The 27,338-nt window shown below is 36.2% G+C and overlaps 1 protein-coding gene across 2 annotated transcripts in view; it reads left to right on the top strand.

Moving 5' to 3' along the window:
- Nucleotides 1–1,613: 1,613 nt before the first annotated feature.
- Nucleotides 1,614–27,338, top strand: part of RBBP8 (RB binding protein 8, endonuclease) — an 87,953-nt gene continuing 62,228 nt past the window's right edge. Inside the window, exons 1-5 of one of the 2 annotated variants that reach the window (XM_032421381.1) lie at nt 3,164–3,505; nt 4,259–4,288; nt 5,551–5,757; nt 18,916–18,958; nt 27,114–27,209. In XM_032421381.1, coding sequence (XP_032277272.1) covers nt 5,649–5,757; nt 18,916–18,958; nt 27,114–27,209 — 248 coding nt within the window. In that variant the 5' untranslated portion in view covers nt 3,164–3,505; nt 4,259–4,288; nt 5,551–5,648. Of the gene's footprint in view, nt 2,974–3,163; nt 3,506–4,258; nt 4,289–5,550; nt 5,758–18,915; nt 18,959–27,113; nt 27,210–27,338 lie in introns of those variants that run through there. The other variant, XM_032421382.1, reaches the window with a different exon arrangement.

The raw sequence follows: 27,338 nt of genomic DNA, 5'->3' as shown, positions 1-27,338 counted from the left end.
TGGATGCTCAATTTATTTGTTGATCCACACAGTACTGACTTTATGGCAGGCACTGAGTTAGTTTCTGGAGATAAAAAGGTGAACGACAACAAAAAAATAAACAACACAAAAAAAGGTAAACAAGACATGGTTTTGACCTCAAGAAACTTAGTCTAGTGGATAGAGAGAATTAATTAAATAATTAAAACTACTAAGTACAAGATGGGAAAGTACATAGTGCTATAAGAGGAGCTAATAGAAAAGACTATTAAAACAAGATAAAAAGATTAGTAAATAGCTAGGCAAAGAGCAGGGGTAGGTTTGGTTCATAATTCCAAACAGAAGCAAAGGCATGTAAAGACCTAGGAGACACTAAAAGGTAAGCGGGCCTGGAGACGCAGTAAAGGCAGTTCAAAGGAGCTATCTTCAGAGTAACAATAAGCCACTGAAGGATGTAAGCAGCTATGATCAGATTTATTTTTCAGAAAGATCACAGTAGCTATAGTGTAAAGAAGTGGTCTCAAAGTGGGTAAAATTTAAGATGGGAAGAGGAAAAAATATTAGATTTCCATTTTTTCTCATCCTTTTAAAAAATGTCTTTATAAGTTGTGAGTTAGCTCAGAACTCAGAAGTACTAATAAGGGCTAGCTTTTTTCTGAGCACATACTGTGTATCTACACAGTGTACTATGCAGTTTACATGCACTAACTTATATTCTTCATAACCCTGGATGGTTGGTACTATTAACCTCCTTTTACAGGTAAGAAAAAGAGGTTAAAAAATCAGTCCAAGGTCGCTTGGTAAGGAAGTATTAGAGCAGGATTCAAAACCAGGAAGTCTGTCTCCAGAGCCTGACTTAACCATTAGACTATATACCATTTTTCAACAATACATGTACACAATTTATCTTTTTTTTTTTTTTAAGTAAGCTCTACGCCCAACATGGAGCTTGAACTCACCTCAAGACCAAGAATCACTTAACTGTACTGACTGAGCCAGCCAGGTGCCCCTATTTTTTTTTTTTTTTTTACATGTATACAATTTAAATTTTAGATATATGCATGAATTGAGAATAGATACTCAAATTTTTTTCTGAACACCAGTGAAGAGAAAGGTTTAGGTGGTTTGTTGGTTGGGTGGATATGGAAAATAGACTAACAGACTAGGTAAGAGAAAGTAGTATTTTGTAATATCGTGGTGGTGAAGGAAAGAAGGGGATTAATTTGGGATCTATTTGGCAAGTAAAATTGAAAGGACTTGGTGATAGATTGGATATGGGGATTAAAGGGGAAAAAGGTGTCAAGGCTGATTCTTTGGATTCTGACTTGTATAAATGTATTGGACAGTGGAGCCTTAGAAGCTAGAGGAACAGGTTAGGTCATTTTGTTCTCACAGTTTTTCTTTGGACCACAAATACACTGTTATTTCAATGTATTGTTAAATGACAAACTGATTACAAGTTCTTTCCATTTATAACAAAACTCTGTTTCCATTTTAAACATTTATACAAGCAATTATGCCTGTTATATTAGAAATGGCAATCAATTTTTCACCCATTTTCTTTAACAGTATTATGAATGAAGTAGTAAAATTTGGAAGCAAATGATATAGTTACTATAATAATGAAGATTCAGCAACCCTCTTCCCTGAAGAAACCAAAGTTCCTATAACATTGCTAGAATGGTACAGAAACATCCTGTTGAGTGCAATTTCAAGGAGTAAGCCCTGATATTCATCCCTTAACATCGGAACTGAGTGGAAAAATTCTTTACAGTTTATATTTATGATTTCCTAAATACTACTTAACTTTTAAAAGTTCATAATACTATCCTGTCTTCCTCCCAGATCGTATAAATATTACAGAAAAGTATTGAACTGGATTAAAAGATACTGTGATTCTAGCCTATTCTGCTTATTTTCAACTTCACTTATAGAATTGCTAGTGCTAAAACGCTTCTTTTAGAAATCAAAATAAATAAGAAAACATACTAACTTTCTGAACTTTACAAACAGCTACAGAAGTGTTTATTTTTTAAAACATTAAATTACCTAATTTAAAGCTTGTTGTTCCAACAAATAATGCTGGTCATTCTGATTCCGTCTCATTTCAGGGTCCTCAGGAACTTTCCATTTAACCTCAGCAAAATACACATCGTTTTGCTACATGGCCTCACCACCCAGTGCTGTCCGGTCACATCACTAAACTGCAGGTAATAGCTACCAGGCAGAAACTATGTTAGACTGATCCGTGTCCGTTCCCTCATCAGTTAGTTTTAACTTTCCATGTGGTACTGGCCACTCATACATGCTTTCCTGAAATGTGCTAAAGTCAGACACACCAAGGGCTTGAGGTTCCCCAAACAGAAAAGCTTGCGCTTTCTCCAGGGCATCTCAACAAAAATGCTGTGGCGGCCGCCAGCTCCTGGAGCCGCTCCCGACCGCGCAGCGGCTGGCGTTCCACTCTCCCATCACAGCCCCTAGCGTGGGGACACACGAGCCTCCCCGCTCTTCCGCGAGAGGCGTGCGGGGCAGCGCCTCGCTCCGCGGCGGGAGGAGGGGCGTGACGTGGCGGGAACTCCAGCGTGACGTCGAGCGGGCTCCAAGGGGGGCGGGTCCGGGCGCCTCCCAGCCCGACCGGCCGCCCTCGGGCCTTCCCCCACCCCCCGGAAAACGCGGGCCGCCCTGAGGGGCCGGCTTTCCCGGAGGGAGTTAGGCAGATTAGTGAGGGGAAGAAAAGCGAGCAGCTGCCTCTTCACAGCCCCGGAGCCGTGCCTGCTTCCGTGCTGGGGCTTTCGAGAATCTTTGAGGCAATCTTGGAAGCCGTGAGTAAAGAGGAATCTCCTTTCCTCAATCCGGAGCGGTGGGTCGTAGCGGCTACTTCCGGTCTGGAGCTGCCGGCCGAACATACGCGTTTGGCCCCGGAGTTGTGGTAGCCGTGCGGCTTCTGGGGCTGCCTGAGGGAGCAGGCTGGGGCCCGGCTAAACTCGGCTGGAGGTGAGTCGGCGGGAGGACGAGCTTGCTCTCCCTGTGGCTCTTTGGTCTGCCGCGCGGGCTGAGGACTCGCCTACCGCCGCCGAGCCCGCCCCGCGCATGCGCCGGGGGGCGCGGTGCGAGCTTCCCGCGCCAGTCGCGGGGCAGGCTTTTGGAACGTTTGGGTGACAGCGGCGCGCGGGAGAGGCTGGTGGCTACGGGTCCTGGGATGGGAGCCTGTGGACCTCTGCTTTGCTCGTAAGAAGACCAGCCCGAGTCCCAATTCGTTTATCTCGGGCATCTGTGTGACTCCAGGCGCGGCTCTTGCCTTACCTGTGTGAGAATGTGTGTGGTGGGTGCGACAGGAAAGAACTATTTTACTGAGCACTTTCAGTGTGGTGGTTTACACTGCTACAGGACGCACAGAAATGTATTAAATTGTTACAGACCTTTGAACCCGGGATGCACCTTGCGACACAGGATGCACATTTCTGCAAAATTAAGGCACATCATCGTGCATCGATAACGGTTCAAGCCAAGAGAGATTCTGACAAAGGTGCTGGGAGTGCAGGATAGGTTGGAGAGGGTTTTGTGAGCCAGAATTTGCAAGTTTAGTTTTGTGTTGGTAAACTGTTTTTAAGTGGGGAAAAAACCTTTTTTTTTTATACTACCTCTGAAGATATATTTAAAAATGTTTTACACTATTGGTTTTAAGCAATTTCATACTATGCAATTTTAAGTTATTCATTAAAGTAATTAAAACTTTTAAACTATTACTTAATAGAAATAATTATTTTTCTTGGGCTAAAGTATTTTGTAGTTAATTAGCATCACTAGAGGCCCCCTCCCCTCCCCTCCTCATCCCTGCCCTCGAGACATAGTGTGGGACCTAATTGTATGACCTTGGGCGAACCACTTAATCTCTTAAACCTGTTTCTCCAACTCTAAAATGAAATTAATAACAGTAGCTGTTCAATAGAGTTCTCAAGATTAAGTTTTAAAAAATGACTATAAAACAGCATGGTATCTGTTATATAGTAAACAACAAATGGTGGCTCCTGTTGACAATAGGCCTATTATCTTTTAGGGTTAAGAAATAGTAGAATTCAGGCCTCTTTGGAAGTAAAGCTGTATTAATTCATGCACCCAATCCTTCTTTTAAAAACTTTATAATGGAAATAATAAATGTACACGAGAGAGACTAGAATTATGAACTCTGTCACAAACCCATCCATTACTCACTTTCAATAATTGTCAAAGCAGCCCTTCTTGTTTCATCTCCTTACCCAACATTTTTTGTTTGTTTTAGCTGGAGTATTTGAAAGCAAATGCAGAACAGGTGAGTTTACCTGTAAATATATCAGTATATATCTTTTTAACAGCTGAGGACTTCCTTTTTTTAACATGAGCACATTATCATACCCAAGACAATTAAAAATAATTCCCTAACATTATCTAAAATCCAGTACATGTTCAGTTTTCACTGATTGTCTCAAAAAAACCTAAATCACAGTTTTTAAAAAGCTTAATAAAATTGTGTTTTTACAGTATTTCTGTAGTGCTTTTCAAAGTGGCTTCAATCATAATCTTGCTCCTTTAGAAATGTCATTGCTGGGGCGCCTGAGTGGCTTAGTCGGTTGAGCATAGGAGTCTTGATCTCCGAGTCGTGAGTTCAACCCCCACCTTAGGCATGGAGCCTACTTTAAAAAAAAAAAATGTCATTGCTTATTTTAGCCTCATCATCAGAGACCTTGAGAAATGGTTTGTAAGAGACACTTAAATCAGTTTGGACACATTAGCAATGGTAAGGCATTGGCTAAAGAGCCATATGTAAGATAGAGTAGACTTGTTAATCGTTTGACTTAGTAGTAGCTAGTTAATGGTTTCAGCTTAAGGACACATATTAAAATATTTGTGAATCCACTTGAACTTCTTAGTATCCTGTTGCTTCCTTTGGGGCTACACGAGTAATAAATCATTTCACCTCTGAGAGGAGCACAAAATAGCCTTACCCTTTTTGCCTTATTACTAGACGTTTCTGTATTCATAGATCTTTGTTGTGCCTATGCCTTGCTCACTTATTTCTCTTGTTATGAGAAAGGTATTCAGATCTTCAGGTGTATTAATCACAATCATCTTTCTTGCTCTTTTATAAGATTTGTGCTTCTATGAATATGTAGATGTGTGTATATGTGAATACTGTTTAAGTCAAGAGTATTTCAGAACGTTTTCCAGTTTTTGTTGCACTCCATGTCAAAATTTTAACAAAGGAATAAATTAATTTAGAATGGTGAATCAATCAATACTGAGCGTGAATGACTACAGACCTCCATAGCAGAATCATCTCAACTTAAGTAAGTTCTTTCTAGGAGGAATAAGAGAAAGGTTGCCTGAAAATTTAGCTTAACTAAGGACCAAATAACTGAAATCAGGGTTCTCACCATAATCATTTTCACTTCCCATCCCCCAAATTCTCAAAGTGATTGATTGTAGGTAAATAAGGAAAACTTGAGAAGAGCTGGCTAGGCTTGAAGGTATCCTGACATCAAATTATATACATATAAATGCAAAATTCATTTATGTTGTAATCTATCGTTTCAGGTATTTCAACTGTCAAAGACAACTTCATACCTATATAATGTAACAGAAATAGGTCAGAAAACATTAGGCAAAAAGAAGTGTGGAGCATATTAAGCAAGATGAACATCTCTGGAAGCAATTGTGGAAGCCCTAGTTCTGTAGATATATCTAATGACTTTAAGGAAGTTTGGACAAAACTAAAGGAGTATCATGATAAAGAAGTACAAGGTAAAATCTTTTTTTAAAATACTTATAGCAGTATTCTATTGAGACTAGTAGTGATTACTAACTTTGTGTGACAGTTCAGAGATCTCATTTTTAAAGGACCTTTATTATTGTAATTTTTTGTGAGTTATGATAGAATTGTTGCTTTATAACTACAGACAACTAATACAGGATGTAGTACTTGCACAATTTGTAGTTATTTACTTATGGTAATATGTGTGGTGTGGTGGAAAGGGCATAGAAATTGTTGATTGAAGACCTGGATTTGAATTCTGAATTCATTTATCTACTTGCTCTATGATCTCAGCCAAGTTATATAACCTCTAAATTTAATTTTTTTCTGGAAAATTATTTGCAGAATTCTTTATAGACTTTAAAATACTACTTAAGTTATTCTTCAAGCTTTGGGAATCTTTGCTACCAAGCACTGAGACATAAAAGTGAATGGCAGTTTGCCTTCAAAGAGCCTGAAGTCTAATAGAGATAGAGTCATGTAAACAGATAATTACAGTGTAATGAAATAAGAGCCAAACTGTTTATATGAAGTGCAATGAGTGTACAGAGGATTCAGCTATTATGGTTGGAATGAGTATATAAATATTATTTGTGATTGTGTTAAAATGTACTCCATATAAAAGAATTTTCTGTTAAAGGTAAACTGAAGGTTTGATATTAATCTCTATCTAATTCTGTGACTTTAACATAGTATATTTTCCCCATGCATGGGAAATGCTTAGTATTACATTTGTTTCTTGCTGCAACTATAGGTTTAATACTACAGTGCTTTACGGCTTTCACATTACACTGGGGTGCCATTAAAACATGATCCACCTAAATCTAAAGTATAGTATGTGGGTCTGTATTGGAACTTTCCAGTGGTAAATGTAGTTTCTGGCAGAACCTCATCATAATGGACTCATCATTAATTAATGGGTTCTGAAACATGAACCCCAGAAGTATTCTTGCATGCCCCAGTATACTCGGGAGACACTTATTCAAGGGATGCACTTACCATATGCCATAACTTGTAAATAAGAATGAATCATATATAGTTATAGTTCGAAGAGATTTTGTAGCGTACAAATGTGTACTTCCTATGTGTTATCTGGGAACATACAGGAAGAACAGGGGTGCATGTGAGATTTACTGTCAGACCAGACTTTACAACTGAATTAAGTCTGAATAGCCAGACAAAGAAGATGGTGGGAGGAGGGGAGGGAATGTTTTAAGTAAAGAGAACAGCATGTGCAAAGGTTTGGCAGTTAACAGCTTGATTTTAATCAAGGAACTGTAGACAGGTTGGTATAGCTCACAGAGGGAATGATGCAGGAGGTGGGAGTTTATTAGGCAGGTGGATAGGAGATGATGCTAGAAAGGGAGATAGGCTCAGATGAATTTCTCTTGTTCATGTAAAACATTACCATGCTAAAGAGATTGTTATATCATGCTTTGTCTTTAGGATTTAGTCTAAAATTTTCATCTTGAGTGCCTCCTGTTGCTTGGGAGTAGTGCTATGTTCAGAAAGAGGTCATGTGATCTACTTATTAAGTCTATGAGTTCTGGATGGAGACTGCCATCTGAGATGCCATTTGAAAGCCATCTCACCACTCGAAGGTGGTGACCTTGTGCAAGTTATTTAACTATATAGTGCATCAGATTCCTTATCTATAAAATAAAGATGCTATTAAGGGAGGCGAGACCCGGGCGCGGGAGCTGGGCCTAGGTCGGTGCCCTGAGCAATGTGTCTGGACGCATCAGTACCACCTGTCTAGGTGGCTCAGGAACAAGCATATTTGATGCATTTGGAGGAAAACCCTGCAAGGATGCTTACCGCGGAAAGACAAGACCAGATCACAGGGTGATATAGATGATGCACAAGACAACCATGTGGTGTGATGGAGAACCAGAATCAGCAGTCTGCAGAGCCTGCAAAGTTGCTGTCGAGGCCAAGCTGTGAAATGTGTTTGAAAGTGTTGAATTTGAGTTCCTTTAGGTGGGGTGGGTGCTTTGCAGTTTGCCTCCGTGCCTGCATAGACGCTACTTGGCTTATTTACTTACTGCCCAGCTGCTTAAGGCGTTTGAGTTTGTCACCCCACTAGGCATGCTGGTTTAATGTGAGTCACCAGGAAAGATTTGTTGAGCGCCTGTTATGTGGCAAGCCTTGTATTGGCCATGGCTCTGGCACTGACTAAAAAGTCTCCAAGGTGCTTCTTCTAGAAGAAAATAATAATAATAATAATAATAATAACAGAACACCCTCACCAGCAAAAATAAATAAATAAAATAAAGATGCTATTAATAGCTACTTCATACTGTATTAAATAGTTGCATATATGTAAAGCATTTGCACGAGTTTCTGGCACCTAGTAAGCAATGTATGTGCTAGCGATCATGTATTAGGTATTAGAACGCTCTTCTTCTGAAGCAGCACCATTATATTATCAATGCCTGCTGTGGACCATCCCAGCTAGATACAATAAGATACTATAAAAAAGTTGTAACAGGTTTCGCCTACTGATTCCTTTTATTTTCCTCTTTATGATTTTTTAAACGGCTAATTTCTAGAAAGAAACAAGAATGGCCAAAGTAAACATGAGAAAAATGGTTAAGAAATCTTAGAAAACTCTTACTTTCTATCTCTTTTTGGCAAGGGGGAGAATGGGGATAGTTTAAAAAAAATTATCATGAAATATACATAATTTTTCATCTTAACCACTTTCAGGTGTATAGTTCAGTGGTATTAAATATATTCATAATGTTGTGCAACCATCACCACATCCATTTCCAGAGCTCTTCATCTTGTAAAACTGAAATTTTATACCTATTAAACAATAACTCCCCATTTACCTGCCTCCAGCCCTGGCAGCCACTATTCCAGTTTCTATCTCTCTGATTTTGACTACTCTAAATACCTTGGAAAAGTGGAATCATACAGTATTTGTCTTTTTGTGACTGGCTCATATCGCTTAGCATAATGTCTTCAAGGTTCATCCATATTGTAGCATCAGAATTTTTTCTTTTTTAAGACTAAATAATATTCCATTGTATATACCACATTTTGCTTATCCATCCATTATTGGACATTTGAATTGCTTCCATCTTTTGGCTATTGTGAATAATGTTGCTCTGAACATGGGTGTACAAGTAGTCTCTTCAGGACCCTGCTTTCAACTCTTTTGGGTATCTACCTAGAAGTGGGATTGCTGAATTATATGGTAATTATATTTTTAATTTTATATTACCATACTCAGGTGCCTGGGGGGCTCAGTCGGTTAAGCATCTGCCTTTGGCTCAGGTTGTGATCCCAGAGTCCTGGGATAGAGTCCCGTGTTGGGCTCCCTGCTCAGCGGGGAGTGTGCTTCTCCTTCTACCCTTCCCCCCTGCTTGTGATGTCTCTCAAGAAAATAAAATCTTTAAAAAAATAAAAATAAATAAACTACCATACTCTTTTCCATAGCAGCTGAGCCACCCAGGTGCCCCTGGATATTAACCTTTATCAGATATATAATTTGCAAATATTTTCTCCCATTCTGTGGGTTGCTTTTTCACTCTGCTTATATGTGTGTCCTTTGATGCCCAGAACTTTTAAATTTTGATATAATCCAATTTATCTATTTTTTTCTTCTGTTGCCTATACTTTTGGTGTCTTATCCAAGAAATCATTGCCAAATCCAATATTACTTAGCTTTTACCCTGTTTTCTTCTAAGAATTGTATAGTTTTATCTCTTATGTTTAGATCTTTCATCCATTTTCGGTTATATTTTGTATATGATGTAAGGGCCAAACTTCATTCTTTTACATGTGGCTATCCAGTATTCCCAGCACCATTTGTCGGAAAGACAGTTTCCCCCTTGAATGGGCTTGGCACCATTGTCAAAAACCATTTGATCATACTGGGCTCTCTATTCTATTCCATTGGCCTCCACATCTGTCTTTATGTCAATACTACACTGTTTTGATTACTGTAACTTTCAGTAAGTTTTGAAATCAGGAAGTATGTGATCTCCAGTTTTGTTTTTCAAGATTGTTTCAGCTGTTAGGAGTCCCTTGAGATTCCATATGGATTTAGGACAGATTTTTCTGTTTCTGCAAAAATCCTCATTGGGATTTTGATAGAGATTGAATTGAATCTATAGATCTTTTTGAGTAGTCTTTTTGACATCTTAACAATATTAAGTTTTCCAGTCCATGAACATGCCGTGTCTTTCTATTTATATCTTCTAATTACTTTAAGGAATATTTTGTAGTTTTCTTTGTACAAATCTTTCATGTCCTTAGTTAAGTCTATTTCTAAGTATTTTATTCTTTTTGATGCTGCTATAAATGGAATTGTTCTCTTCATTTTCTTTTTTTAAAGTTTGTTAATTTTTTTTTTTTTTTTTTTTTTTTTTTGGTAATCTCTACACCCAATCTGGGGCTCGAACTCACAACCCTGACATCAAGAGTCGCATGCTCTTCTGACTGAGCCAGCCAGGAGCCCCTCATTTCCTTTTCTAATTTTTTGTTGTTAGCTTACAAAAACACTACTGATTTCTGCGTATTGATTTTGTATCCTGCAACTTTGCTGAGAGTATTAATTGTAGGTTGTTTTTTTATTTTTATTTATTTATTTTTTTAAAGATATTATTTATTTATTTGACAGGGAGAGAGCACAAGCAGGGGGAGCGGCAGGCAGAGGGAGAGGGAGAAGCAGACTCCCCACTGAGCAGGGCGCCCGATACAGGGCTTGATTCCAGGACCCTGGGATCATGACCTGAGCGGAAGACAGACGCTTAACCAACTGACCCACCCAGGCGCCCTAATTGTAGTTTTTTTAATTCCTAGCTGAAGTAAACGTTAGAAGCTCTTTAATTTTTTTTATTATGGAAGGTTAGAGTTCAAGTACCTCTACTATACGTGTATCCCTTAGTGCTCTATTGGGCTCATTCTTTGATAGATTATTCTGTTTCATTAAAGCCTGCTTTCAGCAATTGGATTGCTGCTGCATTTAGGGTGTAATTTCATTTAGAAATCCAGGTATCAATTTACTTATTGTTTTATCTATTGATTTTTTTTTAAACTTAAGTTTTTTCCTAAAAACGTCAAAACACAAAGTAAAAAAAGTTAGTCCCCCAACACAAACTGGTCACCACTTTTATAATCTTTTTTTTTTTTGAAGATTTTATTTATTTATTAGAGCATGAGGGAGAGGGACGGGAGGAGAGGGAGAAGCAGACTCCCCGCTGAGCAGGCAGTCCACCGAGGCGCTTGATCCCAGGACCCTGGGATCATGACCTGAGCCAAAGGCAGACACTTAACTGGCTGAGCCACCCAGGCACCCCTTTATAATATTTTGTGTTTGTGTTCTCCTATGTTCTTTTCTAATTTAAAGTTTAAGTCTTTTGTTCTGTTTTGTTTAGGAAATATTACATATATACAAAAGTAAAGAAAATTGTATAATGAACTCATATATTCATCACTCAGCTTGAATTATCATCAATAAATGACCTGTCTTATTTTACCTGTATTCCATGTACTTCTCTATTCCTCTTTCAGTTATTTTGGAGTCTCTGACATAATTAATTTATAAATATTTTAGTAGTATGTATTTCCAGTAGGCTTCTTTAACCAAACAAATCCATTATCACACTAACAAAACAAATTATTAACATCTAATACCTATTAGATGATAGAGTTCAAATTTCCACAGTTATCTAAAATGTCTTTATAGTTAGTTGGTTGTTCAAGTCTTTATCTAAAAGACATTTCTGTTATATTTGATTACTATATAAGTTAATTTTTAATATAGACTTAGTTTGTGTTTCTCTTATGAGATTAAGCATCTTTGCTTATGTTTAAGGGTAATTTATATTTCTTTTTTATGAACTGTTACATACTTCATTGCATGTATTTTCTAGGATTGTTGGCCTTTCTCCTCTCAATTTCTGGGAGCTGTTTAGTTGACTAAGGCAGATTAGTTCACTTCAAATATTTGAAAAATTGGGAATTCAAATTTGTTGTTAGTGATAAAGAACTAATTTTAAAGTGAACTATGCTCATGGTCATATGTCCAAGGATAAATGTGAATATTTTACATTAATTCTGCTCTTCATTTGACTATACTGTTTTCCCCCAAAAATCTAGTGTAAGACATTGAGGAACAATTCTGAGTTTTAATACAGACCGCCATTCATTCAGTGAGGAGTAATTGGAATGATATGATAGCAAAAATAAGCCACATATTGGTAACCCTAATAGCAACAATGTAATCCGCTATAGGCACTACTTTTAAAACTGGGAAGGAATAAACAAAGTCTTCCAATTTCTGTTGAAGAGCAGCAATATTCTCTTTTTGGTTTATCGTACTGTGACTTTATAAGGTTTACCAGTAAGAACAGCTTCAAGTTTATTCTAGGAGTGTTACTGCTGCATATTATAAAACTTATTCTTTATGACCTGGAAGTGAAGCTAATACAATATTTTGAAATAATTTAAATAGGACCAGACATACTTGAGTTCCTAGGAAGAGATAGAGAGTTGGCATTTTTGATAATTACCATTCTGCCATCTTCAACATAAGGTTAAGTTCTTTATCCTTGAAATAATTACTTTCTGTTGTTTTATAACTGGTTTGAAGAAGATCATTAAATTTTTATTAGGCAGAGTCCCTATCTTACTCATCTTTACATCCCTGTAGGTAAAAGTGCTTGACACATAGTAAAAAATTAATAAATGGTATCTGAATGAATTGCATAGTTTATAGCTTGGTCAATGGAATATTTTTTTGAACATCAGTATTTTAAATCCCATAATATATGAAAATATCAAAATTTTATATCTTTCAAATCCTGAAATACTTTACTACTTTAAAATTTGTTTTTAGATAATACTGTAGAAAGTTGGGAAAGGAAAAACAAATCACCATTGTACAAGAACAACGTCTGTGCTTTTTTGTTCATTCTTTCCTAGTTTTAAAAGAAATGTGTGTAGCTTATTGTATTGTTGTGATCAATGTACATAGTGTTTTGTATCTGGGTTATTTTTGTTATTTAATTATTTAAACTGTGCTTGCTTTTCCATGTTGTGCGTAATCATTTTAGAATTTTTATATATGCCCATTTAAAGTTTGGCCAGTTTTATTTTTAGGCTCTTAATTTAACCAAGGATAAAGTATTTGGCAGATTTCTTCTTCATGTTTCTTAGTGTTTTAGGGTCTTCAGGAGACCCCTATTTTATCATGAGGAAGAATCAAGAAAATAAATAATGCACTTTTTAATCAGAAACAACATGCCATATTCATCAGATTATGGAACATATAAAACTCACAAATATTACATGGCGGATAATTCTTTTAAATTGTATACTCATAGCTATGCTCTAATACTCCTCACACTCCCAGGAGAGTTAGTTTGTATACACTAAAAAAAGAGGAATACAGCAGTTTTTAGTATATTTAGCTAACATCCATGTGTTTTATGAATGGTAGGTCTTAGATATATATGTGAACTGATGAGAGAAGATAATTTCTGGTACATTGTAATACTAGATTGATCAGGGTACTTTTTCCAATTTCAAGATCATTTATAGATTCTTAAAGGTATAAATGAATGAGCACTATTAAAAAAATTAATGTTATTTTAAAATGTTTGTGTTCAGACGAGGCAAATTTGCTGAAGGCAGACTTTTTGAAACATAGTTCTTTGTCAATGTATTCCACATAGTTCCATATAAAATTAGATCTTACAACTGTGTGATAACATCAAAGACATGCCTGAAGGGTACTTAATTTTTTTTTAAAGTGGGGGATCCACTTGGAGAAACCAGTATAAGAGGCTATTTGAAAGACATCAAACATGGACTTGTCTGGACTTCGCAGGTTTTGAAGTATATATGGGAATCAAAATTGACGCATTACTTTTAAACCTTTGTGTCAGTTTAAAAAGAGAGAAAAGAAATGTTTTGAATGGTGGTACTTGAAATACATAATTTTTACTTAGATATCCAAGGAAGTCTACCCACCCATAGAAACTTACATGCATCTGAATACCCCCACTGTATCTTGAGGTTTTTTTGCCTCATTTGACCAAAACACGGTAAAATGATAGCTAAAACATGCCATATACAAGACAATTTGTACACTGATCACAGGAATATATTAAGCTACATGCGTTTCTTTTAAAACTGGGCATGAATAAATAAAGTCTCTCAACTTCTGTTCAACAGCAAAATGCAGATGAGACCATTTTTGTTGGAAAATTCTGGAGACATTTGTGACTGAGTTTTTATATCTTTTATCTTTAGGATAATTGTATCTTTTCATGATCGTTCACTCTAGTGTCTTAGTTCCTTTTGTGACAAATGCTGCTAGACCCCAGAATGCCACCATTTTAATAAATGGTCTCTTATTCATGCCAGGTCCTACCATCAGCATCTCATCTAATAATGTTTTGGTAAATGTGGTAATCAGTTTCTTAGAAAACTAGGCAGATTTTTCAGGACAAAATTAGACCCCTTTGAAGAAATAGGAAATTATAGGGTGCCTGACTGGCTCAGTCAGAAGAGCATGCAACTCTTTTTTTTTTTTTTTTTTTTTTTTTGTCAGAGAGAGAGAGAGTACAAGCAGGGGGAATGGCAGGCAGAGGGAGAAGCAGGCTCCCCACTGAGCAAGGAGCCTGATGGCGGGACTCAATTCCAGGACCCTGGGATCATGACCTGAGCCAAAGGCAGATGCTTAACAGACTGAGCCACCCAGGCGTCCCAAGAGCATGCAACTCTTGATCTCATGAGTTTGAGCCACATGTTGGGTGTAGATATTACTAAAAAAAGAAAAAAAAAGTAATAAACTAAAAAAAAAAAAGAAATAGGAAACTATAGAGGTTCTAATACAACAGGATGACTACTTCTTGATTCAGTTTTGGACTATTTCATTTATTTCCTCAGATGTTTCATCAAAAATTCCTAAGATAACATTCATATTAAGACTATATAAATTAACAGTGAAAGGAATTGCATGCAATTTTGGTCCATAATATCGGTGTCATACTCACTGTTAAGAATACTGTCAGCAACTCTCACATCTATTATTTTTCCATTTGTATTAACCTCTTTAAGTTCAATCGAGTCACAAAAAGTAATTTATCCATTTTGAGATAATTAAATTTTTTTTTTTTTAAGATTTTATTTGTCAGAGAGAGAGAGCACAAGCGGGGGGGAGCGGCAGGCAGAGGGAGAAGCAGACAGGGAGAAGCAGACTCCCCGCTGAGCAAGGAGCCCAATGCAGGACTCACTCCCAGGACCCCGGGATCATGACCTGAGCCGAAGGCAGATGCTTAACCGACTGAGCCACCCAGGTGTCCCTGAGATAATTAAATCTTAAGAGCAATCTAAGCATCTTATAAAATCAAGAGTTTTCACTTTGGTAACAAAATAATTTATTAGACCCTTGCAGAAATACTAGTGGTAATATTTTGGTAGAAATTAAATTACTTGAGCTATATACATAAAGCCACTATTTGTCAAGAAAGGTGTTATCAGGCTTATTTAAAACCATAAGTAACCTGTTTTAAAGTGACAGTATGTACACTCTGTATGGGTTCGGGGTAGAGAACTAAAGTAAAAAAATTAACATAGCAGTGATTTTTATTTTGTTTATAATGAATTCTTGCCTCATTTCTGTGCATATGGGCCCTTAATTGTTTCATTTCCTCCAATATGTTTGCCAGTGTAGGGTTAATTTGTAGTACAGCGCTTACTTAGTCTTGTGAATGCTGTTTCCTCAATAGGTATCTCAGGTTGCCAGTGTTACAATCCCAAATGCTTTGCTGAACAGACTGCCTGTTCATACAGGAGCTGCATTGTTGTATAGCCTCATTCCTTCCGATGGGTGTGGAGCAGGATTAAAGCACACTTTATAGGGGTTCTAATTGTAGATGCCTAATTGACTTGATGAATAGCAAATGCTAAAATTTAAACACACACACATACACATACACACATAAACCTGTTTCAGGGCTGATCTGCGTGACAGAACAAATGCCTCACAGGTGTTGAATGCTTACAAGATAAAAGAGTACTCTTTCCATATTTCCCAAGAATTCTCTTTTGATGTTTATATGGATTTTCTATCTCATTGTTTCTTTTCTTAAAATGGTCATGGCAAGAATCCATTTCATGTTTGGCTATGCTGAATTTTAGAAGTCAGCTAAAATTAAAAATAAAATCTATCAATGAGTAAATTTTCACACACTTTGGGAAGAAAAGAGAGTGAAAAACTGCTGACTTTAGTCTTTAGCCTAGTCAGGTCATAAGTTCTTTTCTTAATTCTTCAGGAATGATTTGATGCTTTACTAAGTACCTTCAAGTTCTCATGAGTTTGTTGTTAACCTGAATTTGACGGATGGAAAAGATTTAAAAAAAAAAAATCATAAAAGTTTTAATTCTTAACATTAAAATATTTTCCTTTATTATGTTTTATATTTTAACAGTTTCCCAACTCTTAGGGCAGATCTTTTTCCATAAATTTTTCTTAGCTTTTTATTTTGAGCTTATTGTAGGTTCACATGAAATTGTAAGAAATAAGACAACTGTCCTGTACTCTTTTTTTTTTTTTTTTTTTAAAGATTTTATTTATTTATTTGACAAAGAGAGTTAGTGAGAGCAGGAACACAAGCGGGGGAGTGGGAGAGGGAGAAGCAGGCTTCCCGCTGAGCAGGGAGCCTGATGAGGGGCTTGATCCCAGGACCCTGGGATCATGACCTGAGCCGAAGGCAGACGCTTAACGACTGAGCCACCCAGGCGCCCCTGTCCTGTACTCTTTACCCAGTTTCCCACGATGGTAGCATACTTTATAGCTGTAGTGCCATAGCACAACCAAGAAATGGACATAGATACAACTGATCAACCTTATTCAGATTCGTCTTATTTTATATGCACTCACTCGTAAACGTGTGCACGGTGTTTTCTATGCAGTGTAATCACATAGATTCCTGTGACTACCACCAAAGATCCCTTACACCAGTTTCTTAAGTTTCTGACCCCCTTTCTACCACCCCAACCCCTCCAATTTGTGGCTACCCATAATCTGTTCTTTATAATTTTTTCCTTTCAAGAATGTTATGTAAGTAGAATCACATAGGATGTACTCTTTGAGATTGACTTTTTTTTCAGCCAGCATAATTTCCTTGGAAACCATCCAAGTTGTTGCATATATCAATAGTCCATTCCTTTTTATTGCTGAATAGTGCATGTGCCATGAGTATGCACCAGTTTTTTTTTTCTTTTTAACAGTTCACCTGTTGAAGGACACATGGGTTGTTTCTAGTTTTTGGCTATTATTAATAAAGCCGCTGTGAACATTTGATTATAACTGTTTTCACTATTCATAATACTTGTTTATTCAAATTTTAGGCTGTAAAAATAAGGGTAAAATTGTATCATACCAGTTGGACATTTCCTAGAGGTGAAACTTGAGAAATAGGGCCAAAGTCTAACGCAAAAAAAATTGTCCAGGGCCTTTATTTTTCTATAACATCTAGATTTCCTGGCAACACATCATTACTACTTGGTGTAATAAGAAGAGGTGACTTTCCCTTCAGTATTTATATGACTTTTAACCTTCAGCACCATGGAGGGGGATTGGTGGGGAAATGTATAAGTTTTTTAAAACTTTTATTTGTCTAAATGATATTGTTCAAAAGCTTGTCCTAAATTAAACCGATAATGAAAAGTCCTGTTCTTAAAAATGACAAATTTATTAATGTTTCTATATATATTACATGGAAAGCTTTTCGAAATGTGTAACTTATTAGAATCGATAAACTACCAAAGGCAAATATTAAACCTTTGGTTTTTCAAAAATTAGTTAATACCTATTTATCGGGGACTAAACCTACCCCAAATAAAAGAAATTCTTGAGTAGATATAGAACTTCAAAACTTGCTAAGCGTTATTTTTAAAAGTAAAATAAAATATCCACAATTGAGAAAATTGTAGAAAAGTAAAAAAGATTGATTTAGGAATCAAAAAAAGAAGCTTTCCTCCCTTTGTGATAATCTTATTGCAGAAAATAGAGGTCACAGAGAAAATAGAAAACTAAATAGTTTAGTGTTGCTAAATAGACATTTCTTTTTACTTAATGATCTTAATAACTGTATTATTCTAAAAAACAAGTGTTTATATCATATTTACTTAAACATATCCCTATTTTAAGCAGTTTTATTGCTGTAAATTGTTCAGTATTCTTTGTGACTATGAGTTTCTCTATGGTTTGGATTATATTCTTAGGTTAGAATCCAAGAAATGAGATCTTGATGAAAGAGTCCTATTACATGTTTCTAAATTGCTTTCCAAAAGAATTGTATCAATTTGTAATATCTCCAGCAAAGTATAGGAATACAGTTTTACAACACTTTTATCAACATATTGGGTATTACAATCTTCATAATTTTGCTAAGTAATTGTTTTGGTTTGAATTTACAGTTAGTTGCTAGTAATGTTGGATAGATTTTCATATTTGTTTAATGACTGTTTTTCTCCTTTTGTTAATTATTGTTTCTAAAAATTAGAAATGTCATCCTATTTTGTTCATATCCTTCCTTGCAGTTTCAGTGCCCTTCAGCCTGCTTTCTTCATTATAACTACCTGAATCCCATAGGCAGTGGTCTTCTCTTATGTTTCGTGTCAGACTCAATTAAAATTAAAAATACATATAACCGCTATCTTGAGTGTCCTTTGTTAAGAACTTTAGCATTAGCAGTTTTGCTCCTCGTCCCAAGACTTCCTGCCGTAATCTATTTTAATCCCAAAAGACTTGAGCCTACATAAGCACAATTGCTGTTAGCAAATGCATAGGCTATGTCAGAACATAGACCTTCGTTTATAGTAAACCTCTAATTATATGCTTGCCCCTGCTATTATAAAGGAAGTAACTCACTTTAGGTAGAGAAAATTTTATTCTACTTAGCTGTCACAGACTAAAAGCGGTAATGTTGCAGATATACTTTTGTGACCTCAGGGTACAAGTAAGGGAAATACACTCTCCAAACTAATGGCACCTGGCTCATTATTCAGAGCCCAGAGTCGAGTGACTTAATAGTGTAGCATTAGACTCATAAACTCAGATCAACTGCTTTAGAGATGGTAAATGTATAAATAAAATACGTGGGTTTTTTTTTCTTTTTCAGGTTTACAAGTAAAAGTAACCAAACTGAAAAAGGAACGAATTTTGTAAGTATTAGTATGTAACACTGATTTCTTATTTTTAAAGTAATTGATACTGATGTCCTATTTGACCTCAGTGTTTTATTTATAAGAAATTAGCTTTACAGCGTGGACCTTAGATAGTTGACAATGAGTTTTTCAGAATTCTAAGGTAGAAAGACTAATTTAATTTTGAGTATATCCTTAGTTAATATTTGCTTGTTTTACATTTTAATATAATTTTTATACATGCACACATATAAATGGATGTATATGTATATATAATTTTTTTTCCATAAAGTATTTATTAAGATGAGAACTGGTCTATACATTCATTTTGATCTGTTAATATCATTCTTTTCTCAACTGTGATTAACACCTGGAATTTAAGATATTGCAAGAGGGGAAGAGAATAATTCTGGGATTTCTGAACTGATATAAGAAATGGGAACAAATGAGATCCCTTTATTTAACCAGTTTGAAATTACCAAAGGTTCCCCTGAATTATTTTGGTTATTTTTTTTTTTTTGAAAGATTTTATTTATTTATTTGACAGAGAGAGACACAGCGAGAGAGGGAACACAAGCAGGGGGAGTGGGAGAGGGAGAAGCAGGCTTCCCGCTGAGCAGGTAGCCCGATGCGGGGCTCGATCCCGGGACCCTGGGATCATGACCTGAGCCAAAGGCAGACGCTTAACGACTGAGCCACCCAGGCACCCCTTATTTTGGTTATTAAGCCTAGAATCAGATCTGATTTTCTAAGTCAGAAGCAGATTTTATCCATGGTTCTTTAGGGCTTCCACATTCAGGAATCTGAAGCAGATGGCATCATAGAATATTATTGCTCATAACAAAAATTAATATTGTGACTAATAACGCATTTGCATTGTGGTATATACATACCAATGGGCCTCAGTTACTTCATATTTCTAAAGTTTCCAGGGCTCTAACCAAAAGCTGGAATTAATAGCCACCCAACAAAACACACCCAGTTGTTTTTCTCCATTATAATCTGAAAATGAAAATTGGAAAGTTTTCTTTCACACCCATCATGTATGGGAAATGACTTAGATTCAAAAATATAAAATCATAAATTTTTAAGACAGGGTTTTTTTGAAGAATGATTTTATGATGCTATTTAATTAGCAACACTTTTAAGTGCTTTGTATTATTGAGAGTGTACATATTCCTGCCTTACAGGTGTCATTTTAAATATCCTAACCATAGAATAATCCATTTCTCTGTTTCTTATGTTTACTTCCAGCAATTGAGAGATGTTTCTTAACTTAGAAATTAAGCCTTTTCTGAATAGTACACTTAGGGTGTGTATCAGTTAGGATTTTGCAAAGTTCTCAAAGTATCTCCCCATGAGATACTTACTAATTACAAAGGGCAAAATTATAATATTACAACAGAGAAACCAGGCAGAATTCATCTCAATTAAACTACCAAAGTTAACTAGAAATCAGATGTGTCAGTCTCATGTACCTCCTGATTTGATGCACTAAGAAGAGCACAACATTACTCCTATGGTATTCTTACCAAAAATGCATAGCCCGTATTTTATCATGGGGAAACATAAAAAAACCCAAGTTGAAGGACAGTCAGAGTAATTGGCCAGTACTTTTCAAAGATGTCAAGATTGTGAAAGACAAAGAAAGATGGACAGACTATCACAGATGGAAGGAGACATGACATTAAATGCAATGTAGGGTCCTGGATTAGATCCTGGACCAGAAAAATGACATTAGAGGGACAATTGGAAAAATTTGAATAAGGTCTGTAGATTAGTTAACAGTATTGTATCAGGGGCGCCTGGGTGGCTCAGTCGTTGAGCATCTTCCTTTGGCTCAGGTCATGATCCCAGGGTCCTGGGATCGAGTCCCACATTGTGCTCCCTGCTCAGGGGGGAGCCTGCTTCTCCCTCTCCCACTCCCGCTGCTTGTGTTCCTTCTCTCGCTGTCTCTCTCTCTGTCAAATAAATAAATAAAATCTTTAAAAAAAATTTTTTTAAAAACAGTATTGTATCAATGTTCATTTCTTGATGTTCACAGTTGTATTATGGTTATGCAAGATGTTAACATTTTGAGAAGTTGAGTGATAGATATACAGGTACTCTGTTCTCTGTTTATAACTTGTTTATAATAAATCTGAAATTATTTTAAGATGAAACATTTAAAAAATGAAAAAAAATTAACATTCATCCCCTGAGTCTAGAGAGATCAGCTTCTCTTCAAGCAGCTGTTGGATATTGAAGAAATTCAATATTCTTTTAGCAAGGAATGAGAAAGAAATGGCTGTTGGATAGGTGACCAAAAATGTCACTAGTTAGTCTAGTCCTACTCCTACAGTTCAGAGTGAATTGCCGCTCTGAGGGCATGATTTCCTTTTATGGCACAAATTACCTTTTGTTTCTGTGGGCAATAGGGATTTCAAAAACTCGCCAGCCTTTTAATGTACTTTAATTTGTATTGATGGTATCACCTTACGTTTATGTATGTCAGAATTATCTGCATAGTTGCAGAAGAAAACTCTATATGTAAATTCCTATGATAAAAGTTATTCCAAAAATACTGAAACTGTGTCAGTTGGATGAGAAAAACAGGATCATTTTCTTGGTTAATAAGTAAAATTTCTCTTTTTTAATCCACTTGAAACCAAAAAGGCGAAACATCTTTGTTTTACTTAGGAATAAATACACTTCTTTTCAATGATGAAAGTATTTTGAGTCATTTGAAATTTAAAATTATGAAGTGTATTTATTCTGTTGTTTTCGTCTTCATTTTTATTTATAGCCCAGCTAGTGTTGGTTGCTACAAACATTGCTAATCAGAAGATAAGTACCATACCAAACTTATTGCCTCTGGCCTTTTTTTTTTTTTTTGAGAGAGAGTGAGAGCGTGCGGGCATGAGCAGGCATGAGCGCACAGGCAGTGCATGAGCAGGGGGCGGGGCAGAGGGAGAGGGAGAGAGAGCATTTTAAGCAGGTTCCACCTCAGGGTGGAGCCCAGCTCTGAACTTGATCTCACCACCCTGAAATCATGACCTGAGCCGAAATCGAGTGAGATGCTTAACTGACTGAGCCACCCAGGCGCCCCACCTCTGCTTTTCCAATACCAAAAGTGTAATGTTTCAGAGTCGATTAGTAGTTAGACAATGAGTTCTTTATATTGTGCCTTGGTTCCGTGTTGATTAATGATCTTGTTAATGCTGGATTAACAACCATTGATTAGAATGACATCCTTTAATCAAAATGTTGGTCACTTTTAAGAAGCAGTTCTGAGGGGCGCCTGGGTGGCTCAGTCAGTTAAGCGTCTGCCTTCAGCTCAGGTCATGATCCCGGGGTCCTGGGATTGAGTCCTGAGTCAGGCTCCCTGCTCAGCGGGGAGTCTGCTTCTTCCTCTGCCTGCTGTTCCCCCTGCTTGTGCTCTCTCGCTCTCTCTGTTAAATAAATAAATAAAATCTTAAAAAAAAAAAATAAGCAGTACTGAAACCCAGAAATTACCATATTTGCTATTTGACTGCACATTTTAAATTTCATTCACTGCGTGTTTTTAAAGGAATTTAGTTTTATTAAAATGGATTCTTCATGTAGGCCTAGGGATTCTATTTTCTAAAATATTACTATTTTAAATGATAGATTTATAACTACAAGGTAGTATTTCCTCTTAGCTTGAATCAGATTTCCCTGCAACTGAATGATGACACATAATTAGAAGCAATCTAGATTTGCTTATCACGAATGTACTTTTTTATTACAGACTTTTTACACAGAATGTATTTCTCTATACCTATAACCAGCCACATGAAAAACTTCTTAAATTTGTAAATGACTGCCAAATTTTACTTTCTCAAAAATCATCTATAACACTTTTGAATTTTTTTTTAAGATTTTATTTATTTATTTGAGAGAGAGAGAAAGAGAGAACGAGCAGGGGGGGAGAGGGAGAGGGAAAAGCAGACTCCCTTCTGAGCAGGGAGTCTGATGCGGGACTAGATCCCAAGATCCTGGGATCATGACCTGAGTCGAAGGCAGATGCTTAACTGGCTGAGCCACCCAGGTACCCCACACTTTTGAATTTTAAAGAATGGAAACCCAGCTGGTTTTTCACTAGCTGATAATAATGCCTTACTTCACTTGTAGTTTACAGAGTCATTTGATCCTTTTAGCAACCTTATAATATATATATATTGTGATTGCTTTGTACCTGTGTACGTCAGGTAGCTTGGGGTTGTACATTTTGGAAGCACAGGTAAGTAACTGAATTCCCTTTATTTTTACTGCCTATATTACCATAATCCCCCTATCTCAGTATATTTTACAGTATACAGTTAGGGTGTAAGAACAGTCAGGATGTCTTGTTTCCATATTGTTAGAATAGCTGTATTTATAAGGTCAGGATTCCCTATCTTTAGGGAAGAAGTAATTAGAAGAGGAGTCAATAATTATACCATATTTTGTCCATTACTTGGTTGTTTCAGACCTGTGTTTTGATGATAGTTGTCTCTACACATGGTTAATGCTTTTCTCTTACGTAAATTCATTTATAAAATTAAACATGTAAAAACGTTGACAACTGAATATTATGAGATTGTTTTGAAAAGTTATACTTAAGCTGGGTCCACCTGATTGTTTTTACCTGCTTGTGAACATGGACTACATCTGTTTTTGCCAATGTATATCCATTACTTACCAACCGATTGACTGTCTTAATGGCCAATTAGTGAATCTGATCATCCTATTTATTTGCCTTTCTTTAAAGAAAAATAGTAACTACTTTAATTTCCACTTAGGAAATATAAAGATAAGATTTACCATATTCAGCCATCCAGCTTTATAATAATCAAGATAATTCCCTTTAAAGCTGCCAAGAAGTTTAAAAATTCTAAAGTATAAACTACCCACCTACAAATAAACCCTTCTAAGTTAATTTTTTTTTTTAAGATTTTATTTATTTGAGAGAAAGAGAGCACGAGCAGGGGAAAGGGGCAGAGGCAGAATGAGAAGCGGGCTCCCCTCTCGATCCGAGGACTCCGGGATCATGACCTGAACTGAAGGTAGACACTTAACCAACTGAACCACTCATGTGCCCCTTAAATTATTTTTGAAATTAAGAAATTTTAAAAACTAAAAAAAAAAATCCTGCAGTTGTGCAGGACTGTTCTCATACTTTTAATTCCTTATAAAAAATAAAGTTTATGGAGAGTATAACTTGAACACATACAATTTTCTCCATTTTCTTTATTCATAGTGGTACCTATGTCTCTCACTACAGTGCTCCTCTATCCCTCCAGTATATGACATTGATTTTAAAGTAATGAGAAGACTGGCATATGTAGTATATGGGTTTGTTATCTATCATTTTACAGTTACATTTTCATATACAAGATTTACCCACTTTTACATGCCAGTTATTATTTACATGCCATTTATTTAAAATGTTCATTTACCAGGGCACTTGGGTGGTTCAGTTGGTTGGGCATCTGCTTTTGGCTCGGGTCATGATCCTGGAGTCCTGGAATTGAGCCCTGTGTCTGGCTCCCCGCTCAGTGGAGAGCCTGCTTCTCCCTCTGCCCCTCACCCCCACTCATTGCTCTCTCTCTCTCTCTCTCTCTCAAATAAATAAATAAAACTTTAAAAAAAATAAAATGTTCATTTACCTCAGAAAGACAGAAAGCTACCTACTAGGAAAATGATACTGAGTCTCCAATAAAATGCTGCCTATGGGATGGATACATTGAGCTTATTTTAGATAGGTGAGATTGGTTATTTGTTTTTGTTTTGTTTTGTTATTTAAAGATTTTATTTATTTAAGAGAGAGAGAGAATGAGGTGGGGGGTGGTTGGGGAGAGGGAGAAGCAGACTCCCCACTGAGCAAGAAGTCCACTGCGGGACTCGGTCCCAAGACCCTGGGATCATGACCTGAGCCAAAGGCAGACCGTTAACTGACTGAACCACCCAGGCACCTGAGGTTGGTTATTTGTATAGTAGTAACTAACTTCCTTTGGATGACTAGAGCTATCTTACAATATATTTCACTTTAATTTTTTTGACAGTGCATGACTGTTTTTTGTATCACTTAGAATTCATCATTTTGCTTTCTTAAGGAATTTGTTAAATTATTCCTGTAATTAGTAGAACCCCGTTATGTTTACCACTGAGTTGACATGAATATTTTGTTAAGTAATTAAGGTTAGTTTTAATTTGAACTTAGGCCATCAGTCTATTTGGTTTTAAAACAAATTCTATTATGTTCTGAATCATTCTAAATAGACAGGAATAGAATATGTAGATGTAGGATAATCAGACATAACATTACTATTACAAAGTTTTCTCTTTTGTTCATAATTTTTTTTTTTAATTTTATTTATTTATTTGAGAAAGAGAGAATGAGAGAGAGAGAGCACATGAGAGGGGTGAGGGTCATAGGGAGAAGCAGGCTTCCTGCCGAGCAGGGAGCCCGATGCGGGACTCGATCCAGGGACTCCAGGATCATGACCTGAGCCGAAGGCAGTCGCTTAACCAACTGAGCCACCCAGGCGCCCTCTTTTGTTCATAATTTAAGAAAAAACATTTTGCTATGAACTTTTCATTCCTTTAGAGAGAGAGAGAGAGAGAGAGAGTGTGTGTGTGTGTGTGTGTGTTTGTGTGTGTGTAATTCTTCAATATATGATCTGGAATGTAATATTTGATTGTTATATTTTTATGATACAGATTAGTTAGATTAAATAATAAATTCAAATGGGTGCTGGCAGCTAACAATCTGTTAATTTAGAAAATGTGTTCAATTTTTCCCCCAAATTTAGATAAGTTCTTAATTTGGTTATATTTGTTTGCAAAGTGGGATCAATGAAAGCTTGGTACTGCCTCTGAATTAAATATATTTCTAGAAGTATTAGACAATCTTTTCTTTAATTAAGTGAGAAACAGCCAAATTAATGAGTTTCAGCTATCACTATATTATTTCCAAAATTTCAAATATCTACATACACTACAGAACTATATGCAGTAGGCTGTTACTCTTAGATGTATTGATTTTTCATTTTTCATTCAATATCAATTATTCCACCAGTATGTACAAAGTACCCTCTATTTTGGGTATCTGACATTTTTACTTGGTTGTTTAACTGTTTTGCTGCCAGTGATATTACATTCTAGCCATTTTGACACAATCGTTTTGACATCTACTTTTTGTAGTGGACTAGTTTGTCATTTGATATTTTAGACCCTTGAGGGGACTGGGGAAGATGTTTCAATCACAGTATTATCTTTTTCATCTTCAAGACCATAGAGAAAATTCCAGTCAAATTTCTAATGGGTTTTCTTAGAATTAAATTATATGCATACTTTATATAATAATGTGATTTTTAAAAATATGATGGAGGGGTAGAATATGACACTACCTTGGAAAGTAATCAGGTAATCTACTAGAAGAAAATTTTAGATGTCTTTGTTTTTTCTTGACTATAAAATCACGATGATAAGCACTTAAATAGAACTTACTAAGTGCTTGTACTGTTCTGCATGCTATACATACATTAGTGTTTAGTCCTTGCAAATGTCTTATTAGAAAGGTATTAATGTATCCACATTTTTTGAGGCACAAAGAGTTAGGTGACTTGCACTAGGTCACACAGCTGATAACTGAGAGCTGAGATTCAAACCTAGGTGTTAGGATATAGGGTTCATGTGCTTCCACTCCACTATTAGCTCTGGCTTAAAAGTAATATCAAATAAGTTTAGGCAATACAGAAATTAATAAGATAGAAAGTATAAATCTCCCCTAGTTGGAATAGAGATGAGTGGAGGTATCTGTTACTTACATTAACAAATGTAGACAAAATAATAAAAAACAATGTACATTTTAATAGCTTTTTTGACAACATTGAGTCAATAATGGCATCAGAATCCACTCCTTCCTCTGTGTTCCAGCATCGTATAATGAATGCCTGGTACTTAGAACAATACCTTCATAGTACATAAAATACTACAGAACAAATTGTAGTATAATTTGAACTGTGATTAACAAGATATTTAAACTATACCTTTGAAGTTATTTATTTTAATACAAGAAATACATGTTATGGTTGAGACCATACTTTGCGGTTCTTATAGTAGAATTATCCTGTTGTGATGATTATCCTATTAAGATTTTTTTAAAAACTTATTTCTTGACTTTTAGAGACGCACAGAGACTAGAGGAATTCTTCACCAAAAATCAACAGCTGAGAGAGCAACAGAAAGTCCTCCATGAAACCATTAAAGTTTTAGAAGATCGGTGAGTCTGGTTCTTGGGTATTCTTGAGTAAGAGGTGATTTCTCCCCTTCATAGAACATTGGTTTTAGTTTATAAACAGTTCTGGGACTAAAAGTGCCCTTTCCCAACCTGATGTCAACTTTGGATAAA

This window comes from Phoca vitulina, unplaced genomic scaffold, assembly GCF_004348235.1.
Source record: "Phoca vitulina isolate PV1807 unplaced genomic scaffold, GSC_HSeal_1.0 scaffold24, whole genome shotgun sequence".
Classification (NCBI taxonomy): Eukaryota; Metazoa; Chordata; class Mammalia; order Carnivora; family Phocidae; genus Phoca; species Phoca vitulina.
The sequence above is the reverse complement of the archived record's forward strand: the minus strand, read 5'-3'. Positions and strand labels throughout refer to the sequence as shown.